This window comes from Nyctibius grandis, chromosome Z, assembly GCF_013368605.1.
Source record: "Nyctibius grandis isolate bNycGra1 chromosome Z, bNycGra1.pri, whole genome shotgun sequence".
Taxonomy (NCBI): Eukaryota; Metazoa; Chordata; class Aves; order Nyctibiiformes; family Nyctibiidae; genus Nyctibius; species Nyctibius grandis.
Genome location: NC_090695.1, coordinates 91,640,720 through 91,663,639, shown reverse-complemented (window position 1 = coordinate 91,663,639; position 22,920 = coordinate 91,640,720). Strand labels below are relative to the sequence as shown.

The 22,920-nt window shown below is 40.4% G+C and overlaps 2 protein-coding genes across 5 annotated transcripts; one reads left to right on the top strand and one right to left on the bottom strand.

The window, feature by feature from the left end:
• Positions 1 to 82: 82 nt before the first annotated feature.
• On the bottom strand, positions 83 to 11,445 carry UQCRC2 (ubiquinol-cytochrome c reductase core protein 2). Its single transcript, XM_068422254.1, has 14 exons — positions 11,284 to 11,445; positions 9,736 to 9,828; positions 9,462 to 9,611; positions 8,162 to 8,226; positions 7,144 to 7,200; positions 6,645 to 6,769; positions 5,098 to 5,195; positions 4,607 to 4,664; positions 4,326 to 4,421; positions 3,094 to 3,293; positions 2,739 to 2,819; positions 2,100 to 2,176; positions 1,114 to 1,267; positions 83 to 329 (listed from the first exon to the last, which is right to left on the bottom strand). Exons 1-14 carry the CDS (start codon positions 11,317 to 11,319, stop codon positions 246 to 248), a joined length of 1,374 nt encoding a protein of 457 aa, XP_068278355.1. The 5' UTR covers positions 11,320 to 11,445; the 3' UTR covers positions 83 to 245.
• Positions 11,446 to 11,534: 89 nt separating this feature from the next.
• CRYM (crystallin mu) lies at positions 11,535 to 21,500 on the top strand. 4 transcript variants are annotated; one of them, XM_068422258.1, is made up of 8 exons: positions 11,535 to 11,779; positions 12,418 to 12,568; positions 12,989 to 13,051; positions 15,212 to 15,313; positions 15,786 to 15,969; positions 17,692 to 17,813; positions 18,438 to 18,522; positions 19,152 to 21,500. In XM_068422258.1, the coding sequence occupies exons 2-8, from the start codon at positions 12,431 to 12,433 to the stop codon at positions 19,214 to 19,216; spliced, it is 759 nt and encodes a 252-aa protein (XP_068278359.1). In that variant the 5' UTR covers positions 11,535 to 11,779; positions 12,418 to 12,430; the 3' UTR covers positions 19,217 to 21,500. The 4 variants fall into 4 exon arrangements, with proteins under 4 accessions (XP_068278359.1, XP_068278358.1, XP_068278357.1 ...); XM_068422257.1 differs by having other exon boundaries at positions 11,535 to 11,809; XM_068422255.1 differs by lacking the exon at positions 11,535 to 11,779 and adding an exon at positions 11,864 to 12,118.
• Positions 21,501 to 22,920: the final 1,420 nt, after the last annotated feature.

The window sequence follows — 22,920 nt, the reverse complement described above, 5'->3', positions numbered from 1 at the left end:
TGTAGTTTTACCTCCAGTGTACAGAGCCAGACTTACCAGCATTTTAGATACCATTTTCAGTGGAAAAAAACTCAACACAAAATGTATGAACTCAGCACTTTATTTGATGAGTGCAAGCCCACAATTATTCCAGATTACTTTTCTGAAAGAACTGAATTCATAAATAACAAGTTAGTAGTAATTTATTTAGAACACAGGTGACTTGGAGCTCAGGTCCATCTTGAATCCGCATCCCAGTTTTGTTTTTACAACTCATCAAGAAAAGGAGTATTTCCCAAATCTCCGCTAGCCGCCATTGATTTCTTCCCATTGACAAACTTCTTTGCAGCCTGAAAATAAATTAGAAAGATGGATATAAGGAAATATTTGCTACAACAGAGTTTATCTTGCTGCTCATAGCCTCAGCTTCAAGTTATTAAAACAAACAAATCCCAATACTACTATAATACATCAACTAAATTTTCCTTATCTAAACAGGAATGGCAGAATGACAGTTGGATATAAACTCTTTGAAAATCGTTATTCATAGAATAATTATTATACCACAAGATACAGTGGATCTCTCCTTACTACTAAAGTTATTGCCAGTTGCTACTGCAACACAAATTAGTGGTGACTGCGAAAACACAAGTTTTCTATCTTAGAATTTCTGATGGATTTCTTTATGAAGTTTGCTTCAAGTATAAGCAACAAGATAATTTGGAATAGCAATGCAGTTATGTCAATTTATCATTGAAAGCCTAATTGTTTTATTAAGCACAGCAAATATTCTAGACTCGGGAATTCTAAAAGCCTTGACACAGAAGTGCCTGCACTGGAACCAATATCAAGTTTTCCATTGTATACTCGTTGGCAGTTTTGGTAAACTTAGGTGAAGTAGACGAGAATTTCACATACTCCCAAGCTACACTAGTTTTACAGTGTATTGGATTAAAGGGTCTTCTGTTAATAAAGACATCAAAAGATAGCCAGCTGGGATTTGTAAATGAGTTGCTTTTTTTTAAAGATAGTATATGTGTGTGTTTGTAAACACATATAAACAAGCACCAGTTTTGTATAAAAAAAACGTACACAGTGATTAAGGAACACCTGTAGATGCTGACACATACTTACATTCACAACATCAGCAGTGGCTACAGAGTCGATTTTCTGAGCAACAACAGATGGTGATGTGTGTGTGCCAGAAACCAATGACTCGGAGCCAATTTCATTCAGTAACCCCTCTGCACTCTCCACTGACATCAAATAGGTGGCTTTCAGCCGATTTCTGCCATCAAACAAAGCATTAAGGATGAGTGAGCATGTTAAGTCCTGTTATTACCTTCCCCACCACCCCCCGTAAGTGCAATGAGTTTTTGGTGCTTTTAAGTTTTCAAGATTCCTCTCCATTTTGAAAGGTTTTCCTTTCCAAGTATGAAAGAATTCTGTAAAGGGGCACCACAAATAATTCAACCATGAAAATGACAGGGTACTTGAACACCTCCTGCCTTGGAATGATCAGCCACCCCACACAGTCACAAGATTTCTAGCTCAGAATTTGTTTCTGTTTGAAGTAACTCTGATAGTAATTTTCCCCCATCTCAAATATTCCTAGGGGCACGTATTTCGAGCACTTGGATGTAACATCACTCATTCAGTGCTTTACACTTGCAGACCCTCATTACTACTATTCTTTGAAGATGCAGATTGCTTAATATAATTGTTTTGGGAATTGCTGCAGTGTGACTGTTAAGGGAATTACCTAAATAATGCAATTTAGAATTCTAATTTAAATACATCTTAATACTACAGAGTATGATTAAAATGAGAGCATCTGCTGATACTTGCTAATTTCTTATATTGAAACAGTTTTCATAAAACATCAACAGTTATCTAGCAAGTTTTTATTAGGAAATACCACTAGCAGAGAATCAGTATAGCTTTGAAAAAAAAGAGTATTGACAATGCTTCAGTTTTAACGCAGGAGAGTGAGCAGTTCCCCATGGAAATAAAGGATGATGATAAGCTTTGTTGTACAGAATAGCTTAAGTGTTTGACAAGTAGCTACATACTCAGAAATTTCTCTTTACAACACGCAAGACAGTTCTTTACACACTTACTTTGCATTTGTGACATCAGCATCAGTGATGCTGCCCTGAGCAACTGCCTTTATCTGGTTCAAAGCAGCTTTAATGACCTGAGGAAAATCAAATCATTTAAGACTTCTTCCAGCATTAAATTTCAACATGTTATTTCTATTATCTGACCCTTAAAAACTTCAGGGGAGAGCAGCTGACAGTGTTAGGATTGTTAGCCTGAACTCAATGCTGAACAGCTTTAGAACAAAACTAAAACCACTGTAATAAATGCTGAAGTGAGACACAAAAAAGTGTGGATTTAAATTGCACCACCACATGAATTTGCATGGTCTCACCATTTTTCATGAGAGCATTCAGTTCTGTCAGCTTCAAGAGCCACCATGTTCCTCATGATATACTTAGGCTTACACAAGAAAATCAGCAATTACAGTCAGCAATTCAAGATACTTTACTAGCTCTAGTTCGTATTAGGCATTTGTACTTCCCAGAAAGCAAGTCTCATTCCCAGCTTACAGAGCTAAGTCATAACTGAACATGCAGCACACTTACACAAGAAACCAGATGAATTGACTTTTTTCAGATGAATCAGTCACTATCTCAAATCAAAACACTACTTTGAGGGTTATGTTGTTAATACTTAAATTCTAATCAGCAACTTACCTCCCCAGCATTTGAGGCCTGGGATATGGTATAAAACCCAAAGAGCCCAGAATCAGAGTAATTAACGTTAAATGCGGAAGCCTGCAAAACAAACATCATTATTGACTGTTTCAAGTACCAGAACAACTCAGCGTTAAGCATAGGAAAATGATTACTATTAGGATCTAAAAATACTTAATTCAGGAAGCTAAACTCCATCTACGGAGAGGAAAGATCAGACTGGAAGGCCTTCTCTGACATATTGTAACTTGTGCAAGAATGAACTAATTAAGATTCTTGCTCAAGGTAGTAAACTCTCAAAGGATAGTATGTATTTTACTTAAAATATTAGAGTGCAGAAACCCTTCGAACTTACATCAAATGGCTGGGTAGTTGCTTTAGCAATACCCTGGGACAGTTTGCTGGTAACATTGCTTCCTCTCTTGATAAGGGGTCCACCACCTAAAACATGCTGAAGAACACTGAATGCATTTGCTTCTGCACTCCCAACAGCAGCTCCTTCTGTTACAACAGCAGCATGGACAAGGCTATCACCATTCTGTTCTCTGATTTCTCCTAAAAAATACAAGAACAGAATAAGAGGTAATGCAGCATTCACTTAGAAACTACTGTACGTTCAGAGGTATGGAAAGGAAACGCTTCTAGCCAGGAGTTAAGTTTCACAAGAGAGAAGCCAGGGTGTGAAGTTATTGCATGTCCACTCAGTAAGACAGCAAGAAGCTGTTAGTAGGCTGTAGGTCATACTGTAGCTTCCTAATCATTAGCCCCCTTTATACCTATAATCCTCAGAGGTTATTCCTAACTCTTATTAAAAAGAAATATATATAGTATATGTATACTATGTATCTAGTGTACTCTCTACATATCCCTTTGAAAAAAGCATTCAAAAGTCCTTTACATTCAAAAGTTTTCTTGCAAGCACAAACCCAAGTACCTTACTATGCCTTATTTGAACCTGATCCTAAACCACACATAGTATGAGATGATAAAACTCAGTGAGTCTTCAGATAATAAACATCCAGAAAAGTAGTGTACCTTCTGTTCATATTTACTGTTTTATAGAAACTGAAGTTATTCCAGTCAAACGTTAAATGTTGGAAACTTATATTTTTTTCCCATCTGTTTACAGAGTGATCCAATACCCCAACTAAAGAATAGCTATTGGTATTAGTACAAGATACCACTCTGAAAGAGCTAAGTATTGCTTTGTCTTTTATGAAAGACTTAGGACAGATCTTTCCTAAAAAGAAAGCCTACCACCACTTCTAGACAGTCCTTAAGCTATTCTTAAGGGAATCTTCCCAAAAATGCCAAGAGAAACTATATGCCAGCTTGTTTTTCACTTTATGGAAGAAATGATCTTGCAGGTAAAGCTTTGTTGGGAGATACAGGTTCAGTTTTACCCCAGAACTTTCCACAGCAGGGAATAATCCTCTGCTTATTGAGATGGGAGATGCCTCTGAACTGTCACTTCCCATGTACAGCATTTAGAACAACTATATAGTTTTCAGTTGCAACTTTGAAAATACTACATTTATAATAACCAGAAGATCAGTCATTCAGAACAGGCACAAGAAACATACTTACCCCCTCGATAGACAGCCTTTGCACTAGAAATACCAGCTCCACTTCGGATATTTAGAAACTGCTCTGCAACTTGCTTTAAGTCAGCGTGCTTTACACCTGCGATACAGTAGTTTATTCCAAGTAATGTAATAGCATTGAAAAGCTACAGCAGTTACATAAAAGTGTTTTAAGTGTACTGTAACATTTTACTTCTACAGAGAACTCAAATTTCTACAGAGAACTCAAATTTCTACAGTAGTTTTCCCTTATGAATTGCAGTGTCCATGAAAGAACATACATACCTATTCCTACAAGAGCCATTCTCGCACTTGTGAAATTGTTCTGTACAAAATGGTGAAGCTGCAACAGTAAATTCACATTTTAGGGTATTTTATATAAAAGAACAAAAATGGCAAGTGTGTTTCTGACATCCCCTGTTCAGCCTTATACTTCTTAATGCAGCAAACTCCAATGCTTCCAAAAGGAACTGTCTATAGAATAGCATTTTACACATTCTCCAGTGACAACTATAAAACCCTTTTATACAACAATACTTGCATTTCATTGACAGCCTTACTATCAACACAAAGCCACTGACATTAACCACCTCTCTAAATGTGAAGGTGAGTTCCATACCCAATACTAAAAGCTGCACGGAAATAATTTTAACACCTGACTAATATCATAATAAATACTGACTGCATATTTACTAAATTAATTTTCTCTGTCAAGCATCATCTATCCTTGATAAAGAAACTGAAACAGATTTATAACCCAGCACAAATAATCCTACCTGCTCAGAAGTAATTTTTCCAATTGTGTAATCTGGACAATATAAGGGGTTTGCCAAAGCATTCTTATAAGCTGCAGCATGCAAGTTTTCCAGCACTCCTAAGAGGAACAAAGTTGCAGTGGTGATGATTAACATAAGAGCCACTTTTAATGAAGATTATGAATGAAACTAAATGTTACCCCAGTGAAATAAAGCTGTGGTCCACTTAAGGACCAAAGATCTGCAAAAGCAGGTCTGGAATAATCCGATACACATGGAAGCTCCATCCAAATCCCCAGGCAACACAATCTGGTCTAAAGGCTTCTGTTCTTTTGTAACTTAAAAAAAAAATCTGAATAACTTGCAGATGCTCAAAACCTTTTGGCCTCAACACCAAGCCATAAACACAACCAGTGTTTCGGGAAGGGGAAGTAGTAGAAAACAACAACAAACCCCAACATCCTTTTAATTAGTTTCAGAATCATCATCACCTTCACTGTAAGCATCCCTTGTTCTTGAGCTTGAAGGAAGAACAGGCTGTTTATAATACAATTTTGTAGATGAGACGTGACACAAAGCTATCTCCCTATTCAGATGAAGGATGCTAGTGTCTTCAGTTCCCTTCTCATTAGTTTTTTCTTGCATACAACAGCATTCTACTCAGTCCTGTTTGGTACTCTCCTTGTGTTTGTTCATATCCTTTCCTCAAAATGACGTTCCTTTCTTCATAGATCTGTTTCTGAACATAACTCTAACTGAAAATACTAAATTACTATGAAACCAACCTGTAGCTGATACATGTTTAAAGAACAAAGATTGTTCTTGATACAGATTTCAAAAATAGTAGTACTTCTATATAAGCCTGAGATTTTCCAAATCCCCACGTTGTGTTGTCACCTTTAATGGGTTATGAAAGTGAGCATTCTTCATAGCAAAGGAGTAGTACAAAAGATGTTTATTGTGCAGAACTACCTGTGTGAACTTGGATGACTAGAGTTAAGTAACACAAGATATATTGGAACAGGCTTGGTTTAGCTGAGGCTTTGTGTTTGATTTTTTTTTTAAACCCATGAACCTAAATTTATAAACCTAAAACTACAATCCATTTTCAGTGTAATGAAAATACATATTGTTTTTATACTAAAATACCCACACAAATTCAAGAAGTCTTTTATAGAATACTGTTTCCACATCAATGAGTAAGACCTAAATAATGTTTTCAGAACACGAGCTGCTGTAAATATACTGTCAACAGTCATAACTTGCACATTCTTTGTCTGTACTTCAAAAAAATTAAAAAAGTAAAGTAGAAGCTGTCCAGGAGAATGGTGTAAGCTGTCTTCAGCATGTTACTTGCTGAATGTTGTTATGCACAGGCTGGAAAAACTTGTGGTTTTATAAAAAAAACAGTTCCGTAACAACAGAAAGACCATACCTATCAATGGGGAAAAGCTGAAAAATTAAATAGTCATGTGACAGAGCAAAAGGGGAACACTATTTTTTCCAAAGTTTTTTAGTTTGAAGAAACTCCCACGAAGCCAATGCAGTGAATCAGAAAATACACTTACCAACTTGAGGATTCTGAAATGCAATTGCTTTGTCAACTTTTAATTGTGGCTGAAGATCAGTTACTTCCCAAGGTCTGAACTCTGGTGCTGTGGTGACATTAAGAAGGTACTCCATTACTGTATCACTAAATAAAACAAGTTGCAGAGGCATTAAACACAATAGAAGTGGCGTATATTTCTTTTGAAGTTGAAAGCAATTCAAACTAATCTGTAAGCAACACATTAACAACAAAATATATCACTCAAGACAGAGCAGTTATTAGCACTGCTGTACAAAGTATGAGAATTCAACTTCAGTTCTGTAGCATTTGTATGCTCAGCAACATGATACAGAAGCTGAATTAATTACTGTACAATTAATACAGTAATTTATTGATTTATTACAAAGACATGAAAATAGGTATTACTCCTACCCTATTAAATGATAGGTCTCTACTTTGCTACAGAACAGTTTGTAAAGAATGCAATAATTAAGTTTACAGCATATCTAGATACCTACACATAGTCACGCAGGCATTCAACAGAGTAAGTCATTTTCTCTCTTGTTGAGTACACGCTAAATGAGAAAAAATACAAAATCCATTTCAGCAGAGAACATAGAACTGGATTTTCACACATATTCCCCATTGACCGCATTCATCAGAAACATACTGACTAGAATATCTAGTTAACCTGAAATCTGCTTGAGGTGACTGTTTAAAGGAGTGATAATACACCCACAGAGCAGAAACAGACGTAATTAAAATTCGTATCTTAAGTATTCAAGTAATAACAAGTATCTTGTGACCATCAGAATTTAAGATACCCTGATAATTCAAAGTAAAACAACAAATAAGGCTGAATAGCAAAACTCGAAGAAAAATGTGTATATGTATTAAACAAGGCAATTTAGAAATTATTCTCTTTCCACTTGCTTCAACATATGTGCGCTTAACAGGAACAAAAAACAGGTAGTATCTCAAGTTATATAAAACACTGCTTTTAACCAAATTCTATATAAAACAATCTTACTGGATGATTTCAAGATACATTGCAAGAAAGCAGGCACAGCGAGATCCCTCTTTTATTTGTCTTAGGCTTGTTTTCTAGGCTTTAAACTCTCAAATCACGAAAGCCAACTACCATCTGAATTGTTCCCAAAATTGCAGTATGAGTAGTAGTATCTATGCACAAAAGATGGAGAAAAAAAAAATATCTACTGACTTCAGGAAGTTTAATCTTGAAGCCTGAAAAGGCAGAAAGAACATTAAGCTTTCTGGACAAATTCTATTTCTTCCACATACACATTTATATTTTGTTAACTGAAAGGTGTTTTTAAAACACAAATCATGGGTGGACTCTTGAATCTTAATAAAATGAGAAGTACAAAAGACATTCCTTGTCAATGTTCACCATTCAAGTACCATTACCACACTGAGCTTATCCACCTACATATTGTTATGCTTATCGTTTTAAGTTTCCTTTAGTCATATAGTTTGTTTGCATTTTACCAAGACAGATTATATGTGGTTACAAACCTTAGGCTACCCCCAACAGCTTCAATGCCACGAGTAATCCGGAAGGAAGATGCTCCTTTAGTAGTCTATTAAAAACAAACAAACGAACAAGCAAACAAGCTAGCAACTTAAAATTCTAGCTATTTTAAGAACAGATTTGCCTGAAGTTGTTCAGCGCTTAGGCAAAGTTGAAACAGTGTCTGTTTATTCATTTACACAGAAGCCATTTGAGAAGTTGAGCCAGGTTACTGCATCCCTACTCCCAATAATTTCTATCCTTCTCTTTGATTTTCCACCATAATTGCTCATGTATTTGCTCCCCAGCCCCACTCGAGAATGATCCAGGTTTGCTTGAACATTTAATAGGATTCTTTGAATTACATAAGCTGGACAAAACCAGAGCAAGGAATACCTACACATACTATTACACTGACAGCTGTCTGGGGAAAGTAACTTCGGGCAGCAGTTGGGAAGGAGGTAATAGGCAGCTGGGATGCTATTTTTTTTCCTGCCTGAAACTGATGTGGACTGAACCCACAGAACAGCAGTCAAACACATGTCAGGGTGCTGTGTATCTCTAATTGTCACAGCCTGGCTGGTGTATGAGAGGCCGTGTTTACATCTGCAGCTACAGCCAGACAACAATAGAGATAAACAGGAACAAGGGGAATGGCCACAGTGGGTCAATCCCATGGGACATCTAGCCCAATGTTCCATACCTGACAGTGGCAACAGAAGGGGCTGTTTAAATATAGCATCCCATAATCCATTCAATGCTCTTCCTGCAGTACCTACAGGAGTTATTCCTTTCAGCAACTCCTAAGGATCTGTTGTCAATGAATTTGTCTGTTTCTTTTTTGAACCTGCTGATATGTACCTGCCTCCACAGCACCTTGTAAAAATGAAGCTAGCCATAAATCAGGAGGGGAAAAAAAGGAGCTTAAAATATCTTGATAGCAGTAGTAAGAAAGACTATTCAGAAATATTCAACACACACACAAAATTGGGTTTGTGTCTGCCACACAAATTATCTTTTACTGCAGCTTAAATAAAATGAGTTATGAGCATAGCTTGATATAGATGTATATATAGTTTAAGACACCACTAGAGAGCACAATTCTAAATAAATATCATTGCCTGTCTTCCAGGAAGTAATGTAATTTCTCTTGCACTTGACCCAGGTAACCAAGAATCAATGTACATAGTTTTCTACTTTATAAGATCTCTGACATAGAATTTTACCATAGCACTTCTTTTTGTGGTCATTTCATCCACCATTTCACCTACCGCCAGCACAATAACAAAGAGAATAAGCTCCTACCAAATTAGATGCAAGACGAAGCAAGTGAGCAGTTCCCAGGTTACTAGTAGTTTCATATCTGCTGCCTGCTTTAATAAACACACCAATTCTTGAAGCAGGAGAAAAGTTTTCCAGAGACGCAATAACTAAGCCATTTGGTAATTTAGTAATCTGTAATAAAAAGAAAAAATTTGGTTTAGTCATCCACCAGAAGCACTGTCACAGTTCTGCTGTGACTGATTTTTAAAAAATAAATAAAAAGGAGAGAGAAAACACCCCCAGTACTCAGACTGACCTCAAGATCCTCAGACTCAGGAGACAATTTCACTTGTTCTGAAGTTGCTGAGGTTTTGACTTTAGGAGCTACTTTAAGTGAGTAAAGTCTCTTCTAGAGGAGAAAGCATAAAAGCATGGAGTTTCTGAATTAGTTCATCACATGTTCCATTACATACTGAAAAAGCAATTAATTTTAAAGTAGAAATACAACGAATGACTTCAAGCCCCCAAGTAAAAACAATTATCCCCTTGTAATTCCTCTGATTGTTTTTACATCACTGTTGGAACCTGTGCAATGAGTTATACGAGGTGTCTGGAAGTTCAAGAAATAGCACTGTAAGGGTTTTTTTTCCCCTTTGTTGTTGTGTGGTGTGAATCTCTGCTGATACTGTATAGTCTGTAGCACCAGTGTATAGCAATTAACTGAACAAACAGCTACAGCAATCCACATACCCAGAATACAACTTTGGAGATAATTTTCTTATTTATTTGGTGTAGGCAGTTCAACTCCTAGAGTCACCTCTCAGAATACCAACGCATCTACACTGACTGCTGCATACGAACTGGACACCTACACAAGTCCCCAAACTGCAGAGTAATAACCAGGCACAGACTGTCAAACTGAAGTGAGTATCACAAGAGCCTTCCCTCAGTAGCTGGCAACACAAATGACAATACTGTTGATTTTGAATCTGAAATGCTATTCCACATTTTCTGGTTTTTATATTTGTAAAACAAACTTACTTATTGCTCTTCTTCCCATATTAAAAAATAACCTAATTTCCTAACATCTCAAAGTAAAAACCAAGTGACAGAAACACCACTGCACTCAGTAGCAGGGATACCAATGACCTAATTCCCCTTGCTTTGCCACATGCTCTGTTCAATGTATTTTGAGTGTAGGAAAAACTCCTTTCTTCAGGTCTAAAACTGACTTTGAAACATACAGTGACTCAGGAATCACTGGCTATCCTCCTCGAGACAGCATTTCTAGCAGAGACCTAACCCAAGTTACATTCCAGCTGTCCGCCGGCACAACGAGACTGTTTGCAGCAGAACAAGCCCCCTGCCCGCCCCGCGCCTCCGGGACAAGCCGACAGCTCTTGCCAAGGGCACCACCTTGCCACAAGCACCTGAAGCTTCCCCAGCGAGAAAGGATCCCCTCAGACACCGCTCCTCCCCTCTCTCCGGCCACACGGGCGGCCCTGCCTCATCGGCCGCACCCGGGACCCCTCGCCCCGGCAGGAGCTCCCAGCCGCGGAGCTGCGCGCAGACCGCCCCGGGCCCAGCCCGCGGCCTGCCTGACCTTCAGCGCGGCCGCCCCGCTCCGCCATCCGCCCGGCCGGCTCCACCCCGGCCCTGGCCCCCCCCTCACGCCCCTCGCTGACAGCCCCACCGACACGACCGCAGCCCGCTCACCCGCCCGCCCGCTGCCCGCCAGCTCGGCTCGCCGTCCCAGGGCTGGCTGGGGTCAGGCCCGCCCACAGCCGCCAGGGCCCGGACAACCGCTGTCGCCGCTGTCTATGCCTCTCCCCCACCGCGCACAACGCCTCCAGGCCACCCTCACCGAGAGGGAACGCGCGACCACCGGGAATCCCTTCATCCTTCCGCGCCCCTCAGCCCGGCCCTGGCGAGGAGAAGATGGCTGTCTCGGAGGAAGACTCGGCCTTCCCGGCACACCCTGCGCCGCTTTGACTTTCTAGCGAGCGAATGCCCAAACTCCACTGTTCGTGCTTAGAATCGCGCCTTGAGGATAGAGCGACACCTCGCGGGCTTCCGGTGCGGCTGCGCGCATGCGCAGAGTGCCGCTGCCGTCAGGTCACCGCGGGGGCTCTTCCACCCGTCAGGGCGCGGGGGCCGGTGGTGCCTCCGGGCTGGGGCGGAACCGCAAATAAATCACGGCGGGCCCGTTCCGTGGCGTTCGCAGCCGCCTTCCCCGCGGCGGTGCCTAGTGACCGGCGGTGCCTGAGGGGGCGCGGCCGTTCCCGGGGCGGCGGGGCTCGCCTCAAGCCGCGGCACGGCCCGTAGCGGTCGGGATGAGGCGGCGGGTGTCCGCCGTGCCCGTGAGGGGAGCTGGGACCCCGGCAGGGCGGGTGCGGGATGGGCCGCGGGGCGGGGCGGGCGGCAGCGGGGCCGGGACGGGGGGCGGGGGCGCCCCGCCGAGTACTTAGCGGCGGTGCGGGGCGGTACACGGTGCCGTAGTCCCGTCTCATCTGCCCGGTGCTCGCTATGGGCTCGACTCCGCCCGTCTTCATCGGCGCCGAGGAAGTGGAGAAGCACCTGCACCGCGCCAGCCTCCTGCTCCCGGCGCTGGAGACCGCCCTGGCCAACTTCTCGGCCGGCGCGGCGGGAGGCGTCGTGCAGCCCGTGCGCACCGTGGTGCCGGTGCACCGGCACGGCGGGTGAGGCGGGCGGGGTGGGCGCTGCGAGGGGGCGGCCTGGCGGAGCCCCGGGGCGGGGACGGTGGGGGAATGCCGTCCGCGGGAGGAGGTGCGGTCTCTCCGGAGCGGGGATAGTGGCAACGGGGCGCCGGGGACTGCGGCGGGGAAGGGGCGGGGTGGAGGGAATTAGAGCAGCAGAAAAGGTCGTTGGTACCGAGCTACTGATTAACTGGTCAGTAGCCGTTTGATGTTGACCACTCTGGTGGCTGCAGGCTCCCGTGCTAAAGGTACATAAGTAATGTAAGTAATTTTCTTACAAGGTTCCTAGGAGTCATGTCTGCTTACAGTGCTGCAGATGATGCTTTGACAACCAAGTTGGTGACTTTTTATGAGCACAAGAAGGATTCCTCCGTCCCGTCTCACCAAGCGACTGTCCTGTTATTTGATCCCAGAAATGGATCTTTACAAGCTGTGAGTTTCATGCGTGCTTCTGCGTTCTCCTCTGTTCGTGTTCCATCAGTTCTCTCTTCTGATTCTTAGAAGCTGGAGCTGGTGTAAATTGGTCTGAGTTAACGTGTGTCATCAATGAAAATGTGTTTGTGCCAAATGAAGATTTGACCTAACGCGTTATATCGTTCATATGTGTTAAACTGTACTCTATCTGCTATTTACTGCTATTTGTGATTTGAAGGGAATCTGTTGGCTCACAGGGTGACTAGAAGAGACAAATGATAAGGAAATGTTTACCTTGCATTTGAAAGAGAAAAAAAAACTTTATCTTTTTATGTGCTCTGTAATATCACAGAATTCATAAATCAGATGAAATTGTTTAGTATTTAGTCACATGTTCAGTGTTCACTTCAGTCTGTTTGAACTTTTTTTTTTTTAAAGGTCCTAGATGGCAGTGTCATTACAGCAAAACGAACAGCTGCGGTTTCTGCAATCGCTACCAGGGTATGTCTTCTGTTTCCGAAATCGGGACAGAATCAGTTAGTGGTGTTATATATAAAATAACTAGAGGGAGATGTAAATGGCTTTCAGTGAACGTGACTTTTCATCAAATACGGCTTTAAATTAGATTTATGATAACGTATATCTTCAGGGAAAACTTAAAAGCGCAGTTTTCTCTTTTGATTGAGTGAATCTTGTCTGGCTTTAACACTTTGTGTGTGGTTGGAGAAGGAATCTGAGCTATGATTTTGTGGCTCATTCTGCATGCTTTTCTGGGAATTTACTGAGGTGTCTTCCTCTGTGTTTTTCTTTCTTTTTTGCCTGTCTTAACATGTTCCTTTACAGCTTTGGGTGATGCAGGTGTGGTGATAAATTCAGTTTTGTTTAGATGTACATTTTCTGCTGTTGGGCCAGGACAGGTGGGTTTTACTGGACCTGGAGAAAAAGGAGAAAGGCACATATCTAGGGGGCAACATAGATCTTCTTAAGATACATGATGCATGAGATAGAGGGATGACTTGTCCAGAGGTGGCTGGCTGGCTGTCAGTTTCTCTGTTGTCACTGGAAGATGTCTAGGTGACTATCCCTGACTATAGCCATAAACTTCAATGTAGATGACTGTCCCTGCCTACAGCCATAAACTTCAGTGTCTGAAGACAGGTGAGGTGTATCTTGCACTATGTTGCTTTACATCATTTCAATTTCAGTTGGAGAATGTTGGTTTTGAATTCTTTTTCAAAACTGTATTTGACTGAGCTGCTAATAGTGGGAAGAGAGCAAGTCACCGTCCATTGCACAGCAGGATTGTTTTAGTCTTCACCTCAAAGGATGAGGCAATAAGAGGGCTAGAGCTCTGTTTTTCACCCATCAGCTTTGCATCAGACTGAAGGCTGATCTCACCGGTTCGTTAGTGGCAGTCTTCATGCCAGCGTGACCCTATCCATGGCAATAGAGCTAAACTGACATAAAATTGGAGTGAAGAACCTGTCCCCAAGAGCTTCCTCTGGTCCAAGGGGCAGAACAGTTTACAATGGATTCTTTGGACATGAGGTTATAGGACCTCATTCATCTCAGCCATTCTATACTTGGGCAGTTCTGACAGTTTTTACACAGTCAGGGCTCTGCTGGCCTCAAAGGAGTTTGGCTGCTGAAGGGACTTCAAGATCAGATCCTTTATTGTCGTCTGCTGTTTTGGGAAATTTTCAGGAGTGTTTGAGTTTAGCTCATAGTTGTCATCTTGTCCTCTTTATGGCATTTGCTTTTCAAAGACCCATGCTTTTATGCAAGGGACCTTTGAAATCAGTCCTTCAAAGTTTTTGAAAGGAACATTAAAAAGAGTTCTTGGTACTGAAAAATGGGATCAATGAGATTTTTTTCAATTTATTTGCAGAAGAATAAGTGTTGAGAGCCTAGACAATTCTAAAGCTTTTTACACAGAAGCGAGTGGCCACAGCAAATGCATAAACAAGGCGCTCCAGCAGCCCCCTCTTCACCTTTGCCAAGTACTGGTGAATCACAGGCAAGAATGAAACCAGAAAACCAAAAGGAATCATAGAACGGAATTTTAATATTTGTTCCTCAGAACCATCCCTGTTTTTGCAATACCTGATGCATATGTGTCGTGGCTCTTACAATGCCAAGGTCTGCTTGCAATATGATTTATGGCTTCAGTGAATTGAAAAAGAAACCTTAGTTAGGGGCTGCCAGGACCCGTTTACCCACACAGCTACCACTTTCGGCACCGATAGCTTTCAGTATTATGAGCCCTGTTCTCAAGCAGTGCAGAACATCAACACTATGGTTTTGCACTTAATGAGTCACCTAGGTGTAGTACGTTGCCGTAATATTAGTGTGCTGAGGCCCCAGAATTTGTGTTGGCTCATGCCAGCAGAATTTCAAGAGTCTGACAATTCAAAACCAGAATCAAGCCAAGATGTACTTTGGTGCTATTGACACTAGCTTTTGTCTTTTAAAAAATTATATATATAGTGGTAATTTAATATTGTTTTATATTAATATGAATCAATACTAGCTTTTGCATAAAAACATTTTTTTTGTTTAAAAGGATACTGCTTTCTTTTGTATTATTTTGATATATATTTGTCATATCTGTTAATATATTGTCCTTACATATTATTTTTGTTTATATTTGATACTGTTTAGTTGTTGATGCCAGCTTTTGCAGAAGTGCTGTGCATTTTGGGAGCTGGTGTTCAAGCATATAGCCATTATGATATCTTCACGGAGCTGTTCACATTTAAAGAGGTAATGGACACATCTTAACAGGATACATCTATTTTGATTCTGTTTCTACAGAACCCAAGAATACTCTGAACAGCTGTAGAATTTATTACTTAAATGTTGGCCTTTAAAAAAAAATTAAAGGGTTGGAAACAAAGTCAAGTTTCAGATGGATTTTTCCTCTCCATCTGAGAAAATCCTACCGTGTGTGCCATATAGGATGAGCTTTCTGTGACATTCCCTTAAATATATTTATTGGAAATATTTGTATTTTATAAATACAGCTCTACAAGGAGCTGTTATTCTGGCATCACAAAACAGTCATTCAAATGTAGCTGCCCACACATGAAGTTGTCACTTGTATGATGAGAACATTAAAGGGGAAAAAACCCCACGTTTAGGACACATATAATTATTTACTGAAAACTGAAACAATGTCCTGTTTCAGCAAGGAGAAATTCTCCAAGCTAATCTGTTTGTCTCTTTTTCCTTGAAGGTCCGGATATGGAATCGCACCAAAGAGAAAGCGGTGAAGTTTGCTGATACGGTTAATGGTCCAGTGCAGGTCTGCTCTTCTGCTCAGGAGGCAGTTACTGGGGCTGATGTGATTATAACGGTCACTATGGCAACAACACCAATCTTATTTGGAGACTGGGTAAAACCAGGTGCTCATATCAATGGTATGCTATGTTCTCATTGTTTAAAGGATACATTTGTTATCGCATTGTTTAGCATCAAAAAACTGTTGAAAAGCAATACTCTGTGCTTCTCAGAATGAATGTTCTTTCCATTTTGACTTTTCCACTTTAGTGAGGACCGCTTTCCCCAGCCCTGTCTTCCTAGTTGTGTGGACCCAGATCTCATGAATATTCTAGCACTGGATGTTTGCTAGAGCATGGGGTATTCTTTTTTCCCTAGTGGTGCATCATCTTTGCTACCATGTTGTCACTTGATGCTCTCCTTGCTCTCCCTTTAAATAACCCATACAAACATCTTATTTCCAAAGTAATTTCTGCTCATTTTACTGTTTCCCTGGTAGTTGTCATCTTTTCACCCAATTTTGTAAGCTCCTCTATTTGTTCCTTTTTGGGCTGATAACATTGATTGTTTTTTTTTTTGTTTTGTTTTTTTTTTTTTTAACTTGAGTTAAGAAGGTGCAATAACTGAGTTAAGAACTTCACAATTTGACCTCTAATTATGGTGAGGTTTGGGGGGCTTCTTCCCCCCGCCCTGTATTGATGTTGCCACACTATTGTTGGGAGTCTCTGGACATGCCTGCATTTGCTTATTTTATTAATTGTGGGCCTGGTTCAGATGACCTTGTGCACTTTCCAAATGTGCATGTTAATAAGACAAAAGCCACTTGTCAAAGGAAACAATTTAAAGGAAAGTCCCACATTCCAGCAGCATCCTACCAATTTTTCAAACTCAATTTAGTCCTTTGTCATTGAATGTTGTTGTCTGTGTTATGTCATGGAATGGAAGCCAGAAGTACAACCAAAATCAATTAAAGTCTACAATTACTGAGGCTACACATACAGAAAGATGTCTCTCCTTTCTTTGCCTTTTTTTTCCCCCTCCATTGAGGCATCTGTGCTGTTTGAAGAGGCATTCAAGCAACATGGAATTTATTATTCCATAACAGTTGGATGCTTTTTAAAAACATTTGACTACAGTATAACTGTATTATTTTTTAGCCCATAACAAGTTGATCGTGGTCTTGCTGTATTTAAAAAGTTAAGCTCCTTGATTTGTTTTCAGTTTCTCCAGATAAATGAAAATCCATAACGTGCTCAACTTGTACTGCTTATAATGTTACAAGGAATAACAGAAGGCTATAGGTTTAAAAATCCTGATAAGTTTGACTAGTGTACCAAAGAGGTGGAAGCAGTGCCAGCAAAGCAGCTCATCTCTGCTTCCTGAAGAGTTGCAGTTTAATGCTTCATCAAGTTGAAATGCAAAGGCCAGTTGATTCCAGTTGTTCTGTTTGTGCTTATGGGGTATATAAGACCTTTGTTGGCAGCAGCATCTGCATGACTAGAGGGCAAGGATGCTGTACATTTTAATGAGCTGCAGTTTGGAGGGTTGGACCCAATGTGATCCTTCATTGACATCAGTGGAAATGTAGGGCCTTAGCATCTTACAGAAACAGGCCGTATGTACGTCAGTGTTACAGCTGAGGCCAGGCTGGGAGAAATCCAGGCTTTTTCCCAGTTTCTCTGGCACATCCTATTTTTTTTGTTGTTTTATCAATCAACGTCTCCAGTGCTAACATCAGATTGTTTGTATATTACATTTCCACAATAATGTCCGTTGTTACTTCACACATGTCTTTTTGGACAAAACATGGTTTGAATTCGTTATAAACATTTCTCCCAAGTTCATCAGTTTTGTTGTCTTAGCTGTTGGCGCAAGCAGACCAGACTGGAGAGAACTGGATGATGAACTGATGAAGAATTCTGTTCTGTTTGTGGATTCCAGAGAGGCTGCTCTTACAGAATCAGGAGATGTTATATTGTCAGGGGTAAGACTTCCTTAAATTATGGACTTTATTGGTTATGAAAGACCTACATTTCCTACAATGTTTGGTAGTTACATTAGATATTTTTCAAATCTATTTATTAAAACCTGTAACTTTCTTCCTATAAGATTTCAGTGTGATTGACACACATCAGGCCTTTAGAGAATGGACAACAGAAGCCAAGCAGACAGTTAGTGATCTGCAGAAATTTGATGGCAGGGACTCCTTTAGGTTTAAGGGAGTTTTCTTTTTCTCTTTTTGATGTTTTTGCAGAACAAATATGGTTTCCACTTTTGAGGTTTAACATAAGAGGTCCAGATATGGTAAGGTGTGTGCAACCCCATGTGTTTTGTTGGTTAAGTAATAAGTTATCTACTGCAAAAAAACTTACTGACTGAGGAAAGCCTGTCAGCTCTCTTTCTCTGAAAACCATTCAACTCCTCTGTGATTTCTGTCCGGTTTCTCTATTATTTGTCTGAATACTGATCTGCTTCACCATGTAAAGGAGGCAGTTCTGGAATAGCAGAACTGGAGGAGTTTTCTTTTGAAGTGACTCAGAATAAAAGGTTTTCTCTTAACGTATGTATGGATGTTATGTTTTTGTATAAATATGTATTTGTTTCACAGGCAGAGATTTTTGCTGAGCTGGGAGAGGTAGTGAAGGGTACAAAACCAGCCCTGCCTGAGAAAACAACAGTGTTTAAATCGCTGGGTAAGAACAACCCCTCCTGTGTACAAGTCTTGACAGAAAACAATGCCTTGTTATTTATTAGGTCCCCCATGCGTGGGAAAGCTGCTGATCATCTTCAAAACTGCCATGGCAATGCACTGCCCGCAAGTAACTAGAATGTGATTTGCATTTTCCCTTTTTATTTATCTAGTGGGACTGATGTAATGAAAAGTGATAGGAAAGCAAACAAACAATAGAAGAAGTACACTTTCCGTTTCACAGTTGTTCAACACATGACTGCAGCATTTATTAATAAAGCTCCAACCTGAATGCCCTGCTGTTATGCCCCTGGAGTCTGTCTGACCTACAGACAATGTGGCGGCATACTGTGGGATTGGAGTTGATGTTTGGGGGAAGAGGTCCGAAAGGACCAAGTTGTGATACGGACACTGAAAATTAGATTCATACTATTACATTAACTTCATATAGCACTCCTAACGGTTACATGATAGCTGTAAACTTTGAATGTAACACTGTAGATATTTGGGATGGGGAATGATTCCTGTTCCTGTCCATTTAGATAATTTCCTGAATCCTTCTGTTCCCTTCTGAAGCTAAATTATTTTGTACAGCTGAAGAACTGTTTGAAGGTGACTTTAATTCTTTTTCAGGAATGGCAGTTGAAGATACAGTAGCAGCAAAATTTGTTTATGACTCATGGTCAGCTGGTAACTAAAGAGAAAAGTCTACAATGCCAACAAGGCCAAGAAAATTGTTTGCATTTAGTTTCCTTGGATCTTTTGTTAGCGAGAAAGGCATCAGTCCTATCTGAATGTGGCCCTTCCAGAACATTCAAGAATAAAAAGTAAAATTTCAGCAATAGACTAATTTCTACAGTTTTCTAATGGCAAGTATTAAGATACCTGCAGTATTACTAATAAATGTATCTCCTGTAATGGCAAGTATTAGATGTTTGCGGTGATACTAACAAGGGTATTTTTACATATTTTGGTACAATTCTGGAATCAATGCCTTTCCTCCCTAATTATTTATGTAGCAGAAGTGTGTGGGTAGATTTCATGTTTTTAGAGAGGTAATTCATAGTGGAGTAAAATATACTAGTTTGGAGAATGGACTCTCGCATCCTATTTACCTGTGATGGTACTTTAAACACAACTGTGGGTTTCAGTGCTACGCTGACAGTAACCTAGCCTCTCCTGGGAACACAGCTCACCCCTGATTCCCAGACACCCTTTCCCTTCCAACTCAGACTGGGATCTAGAAGTCACCATCCTTACTTTGACCCCGCACAATCCCCCTTTCCTTCCCTCAGACCAAGTGTTTTTTTTCAATTAAGAGCACACTTCTGAGTGGGAGTTTATATAAATAATGATGCCTCCATACAGTTCGATTTCTCTCTGTCTTTGTAAAAGACCTGGCTCAGGAAGACTTAAAGAATGCAAAAAATCAGAGCTAATATTATGTACATTTTAACTGGGAGGAAACTATAATCAATACCTCCCTTAGTACATTCCTGAGTGGGATGTTGACATTTTCATATTGCAAGGAGTCACCCAAAATATGAGCACTAAAAATGTGGTTTAACTTTTATCTATAATCTGTGGGGAGATTTTTTTTTTTAATTAGTCTATGATGTTTGTATGTTCTTTTTCTAAGCTTCTTGAAGGCTGGAACTGTGCAAATTGATTTCAGTGGGATAAACTTCAGGCAAATATTTTCAGCTTGGCTGTACCATGCCTCAGTGGTAATTGTTCTTTTATCCCAGTGGGTATTAGCTGGGGCAGGAATTTCCATGATCCTTTCTTGGCAGAGGAACCCAGTAATGTTCTACATAAGGAAAAGTTCCAGTTTTGTGCTGTTATGCAACTGCTTTACAAAAAATTGAGCATCTGCTGAAAAATAGCTATTGCCCTGGAAACAAATTCCTGTCTCAGGCTAGAGTTGTGCTGTATGAAATTTTATTTCTACTTACTTATTATTTCCTGCAGGCTATTAAGTGTTCCTTCACTTCTGTGGAAGGATTAGATGATGTGGTCATTCTACATTGATGCCAGTAGAATACAGTGGAGCAAGAGGAAGGAGGTTCAGAAGCAGTTAGCGTTAAAGCCCTTGATGGTGCTTAAGTAAGTATAGAAGAGGTTAATGAGTGCAGTTCAGGTGTGACATAAATAATACTCCAAACTATAAGCCTGGTATAAACTAGTTGGAAAAAAGTAGTAGGTGGCAGAGTTTGTGATTTGCAGAGTTTTCGCATGGAAGAGTACCAGACCAGTAAGTGAATAGGGCCAAAGGATGTGTTCATGTGGATAGAAATCTAACTCCACTAATCTTGTTTACATCAGCAGAAGCAAGACCAGAAATTTCTCTGTAAGCTCTTGCATTTTTTAATTGTAGCAAAATTACCCTTCTATCTTTACATGTGTTTTTTCTTCTTTGTAATTTCTGAAGTGTTCAGAAATGTAAGTGTTGACTTAGCCTGTTACTTCAGCTATGGAGAACTCCAAGAGCTTGAGACAAATGTGACAGCTGTCAATGTTCTGTGATTCAAGAACTGTGTAGAAACTTGCACTTACTACTTATGGCAATACTATCCCAGTTCTGTGCCTGTGTAAAACAAGGTTTGTAATTTAAAATGAGACATAGTGTTTGGGGAAGAAGACAAATACAGTTTGTTTTCACATACACTCTTCCACAGACTATGCACTTTAGAAGTGGATGGAACCAGTCCAAAAACCTGGTTCCAAAACCCCACAGTGTTCTTGGATTTCATTGGCAGTAGGAGGTTCTGGGAGCCTGGCTTCAGCATTGTACCTCTGATTTCATGAAGAGGATTTGATCCAGTTACAATGGGAGGTGCTTGTATGCCATCTTTGGATTTTTTTTGAGGGGAAATAATAGCCTTAATTTCCTTGTTTCCTTCTCTTACAAATCAGAGTCTCAAGAAATTGTGTAACTTACATTTATGTTAAAATTAAATAGAAACTGCTGGTTTTCTTTGACTTTTCATTTTGTTGTCCATTACTTTTGTTTTGGGGTTGTGTTTTTTCGGGTTTTTTTTGGGGTTTTTTTTGAATAGGAGGAAGAAAGTGTTCAAGTTGTTGCAATGACTACTCTCTCAGTAAATGTGATCACTGAATATAAAGGGGAAAATAAATTGAGACTGCTCTGCTCCACTGTGATACTCAGTTTTGCACTCATTGTCCCATGCTGCATGTTCCTTCCTCTTGATGTCTGTCCAGTGCAGAGTATTAAATCCTTAAGGAAGGAGAATCTTGTACTTGGCAGGGCTGTGATCATGTGAGAGCCCATGGCTTTATGATTTGGGTTTGGATTGGGCTGTAAGATTGCACAGGGTAAGTCTCTAAGTGAACTGCGCTATACAGATGTTGCTAAGGAGTCAGATCTATGATTCATTAATTTAAATACTTCCAAACTATAAAAGAAACAAAGGGGTTGGTGAAAAAAATTTGGAAAACAGCAAAGCACGTGAGTGGAACAAACTGAAATGTGAGTGTTCCTTTTTATTTTTTTTTCCCCAGTCGTTCCCCATGGCTGGTTTATAGCAGAGGCCAATTTCCAGGACAATCCTGCAAGAAAAGGACTAGCAGCATTGCACTTTTTGAAAACTATTTTTAATTTATAATAAAAGGGTGTATATTTTGGGGTTGGTTCATTTACCTAAAAATAAGTGCTCTGAGGCTTTGTATTCAGTCTCTAGATGCAGTTCCAGAAGGACAAGGACCTCTTACAGATCTTGTGCTGTATCTGCTAGCTCCATAAAGTTACTGCAAATACCTAAACACACTGGATGCTTGTGACATCCGAGTCAATTTATGTGCAGATCGTCTCTGCCATTGTCTCTGGGTGTCAGAGGCAGCAGCAGTCAGGCAGATTTACAGATGAGTATGCAAAGAGGCAGATTGTTGGTGCAATTTAGAGACACTTTTATCCTGATCCCTCTAATGTGTAATTTCTCCAGGTGCCTTCTACTGACATTTGGCTCCCATCAGTGACAGGCACTTGCGTGCTTAGCAGAATTTTTGAAAGCATTTCCCTGGATAAATGGATCTTACCCAGTTACTTAAAATCTGGCCTGAAAAGATGCATTGTGCTCACCACTTTGCACAAGAGAGAGGTCATAGGAGCAGTGTACACCTGGTCTCGACCCTTTATATTAGGGACGGTAGAATTCAGCCACTGCAGCTGCAGGGAGGGGAAGATGCAGAGAGCAATGAGGCTCAGCTTGCTGCTTCTGAGGCTGCTAGGAGGAATGGGAGGCATTTGTATCTCCAGGATAGGGAATGCCCTGCGTTTTTACATCAGTTATGTGTTTGAGAATGATAGGGTTTGACCCTTCAAAACCCACTCATCATAGGCCTTCAAATATTCATAATTTCCTTCTTGCTTTGTTAAACATTT

What these genes read in the sequence shown, in the direction of transcription:
- UQCRC2 (XM_068422254.1), bottom strand. Translation starts at nt 11,319, where the DNA reads ATGAAGGGATTCCCGGTGGTCGCGCGTTCCCTCTCG. An exon ending in GAATGCCTGCGTGACTATGT is followed by an intron (nt 6,770 to 7,143) that starts GTAGGTATCTAG and finishes TGTTTTATTTAG; the next exon opens with TGATACAGTAATGGAGTACC. An exon ending in AAAGGCTGTCTATCGAGGGG is followed by an intron (nt 3,294 to 4,325) that starts GTAAGTATGTTT and finishes TGTATTTTTTAG; the next exon opens with GAGAAATCAGAGAACAGAAT.
- CRYM (XM_068422255.1), top strand. Translation starts at nt 11,946, where the DNA reads ATGGGCTCGACTCCGCCCGTCTTCATCGGCGCCGAGGAAGTGGAGAAG. An exon ending in GAAATGGATCTTTACAAGCT is followed by an intron (nt 12,569 to 12,988) that starts GTGAGTTTCATG and finishes TTTTTTTTAAAG; the next exon opens with GTCCTAGATGGCAGTGTCAT. An exon ending in ACCAGGTGCTCATATCAATG is followed by an intron (nt 15,970 to 17,691) that starts GTATGCTATGTT and finishes TTGTTGTCTTAG; the next exon opens with CTGTTGGCGCAAGCAGACCA.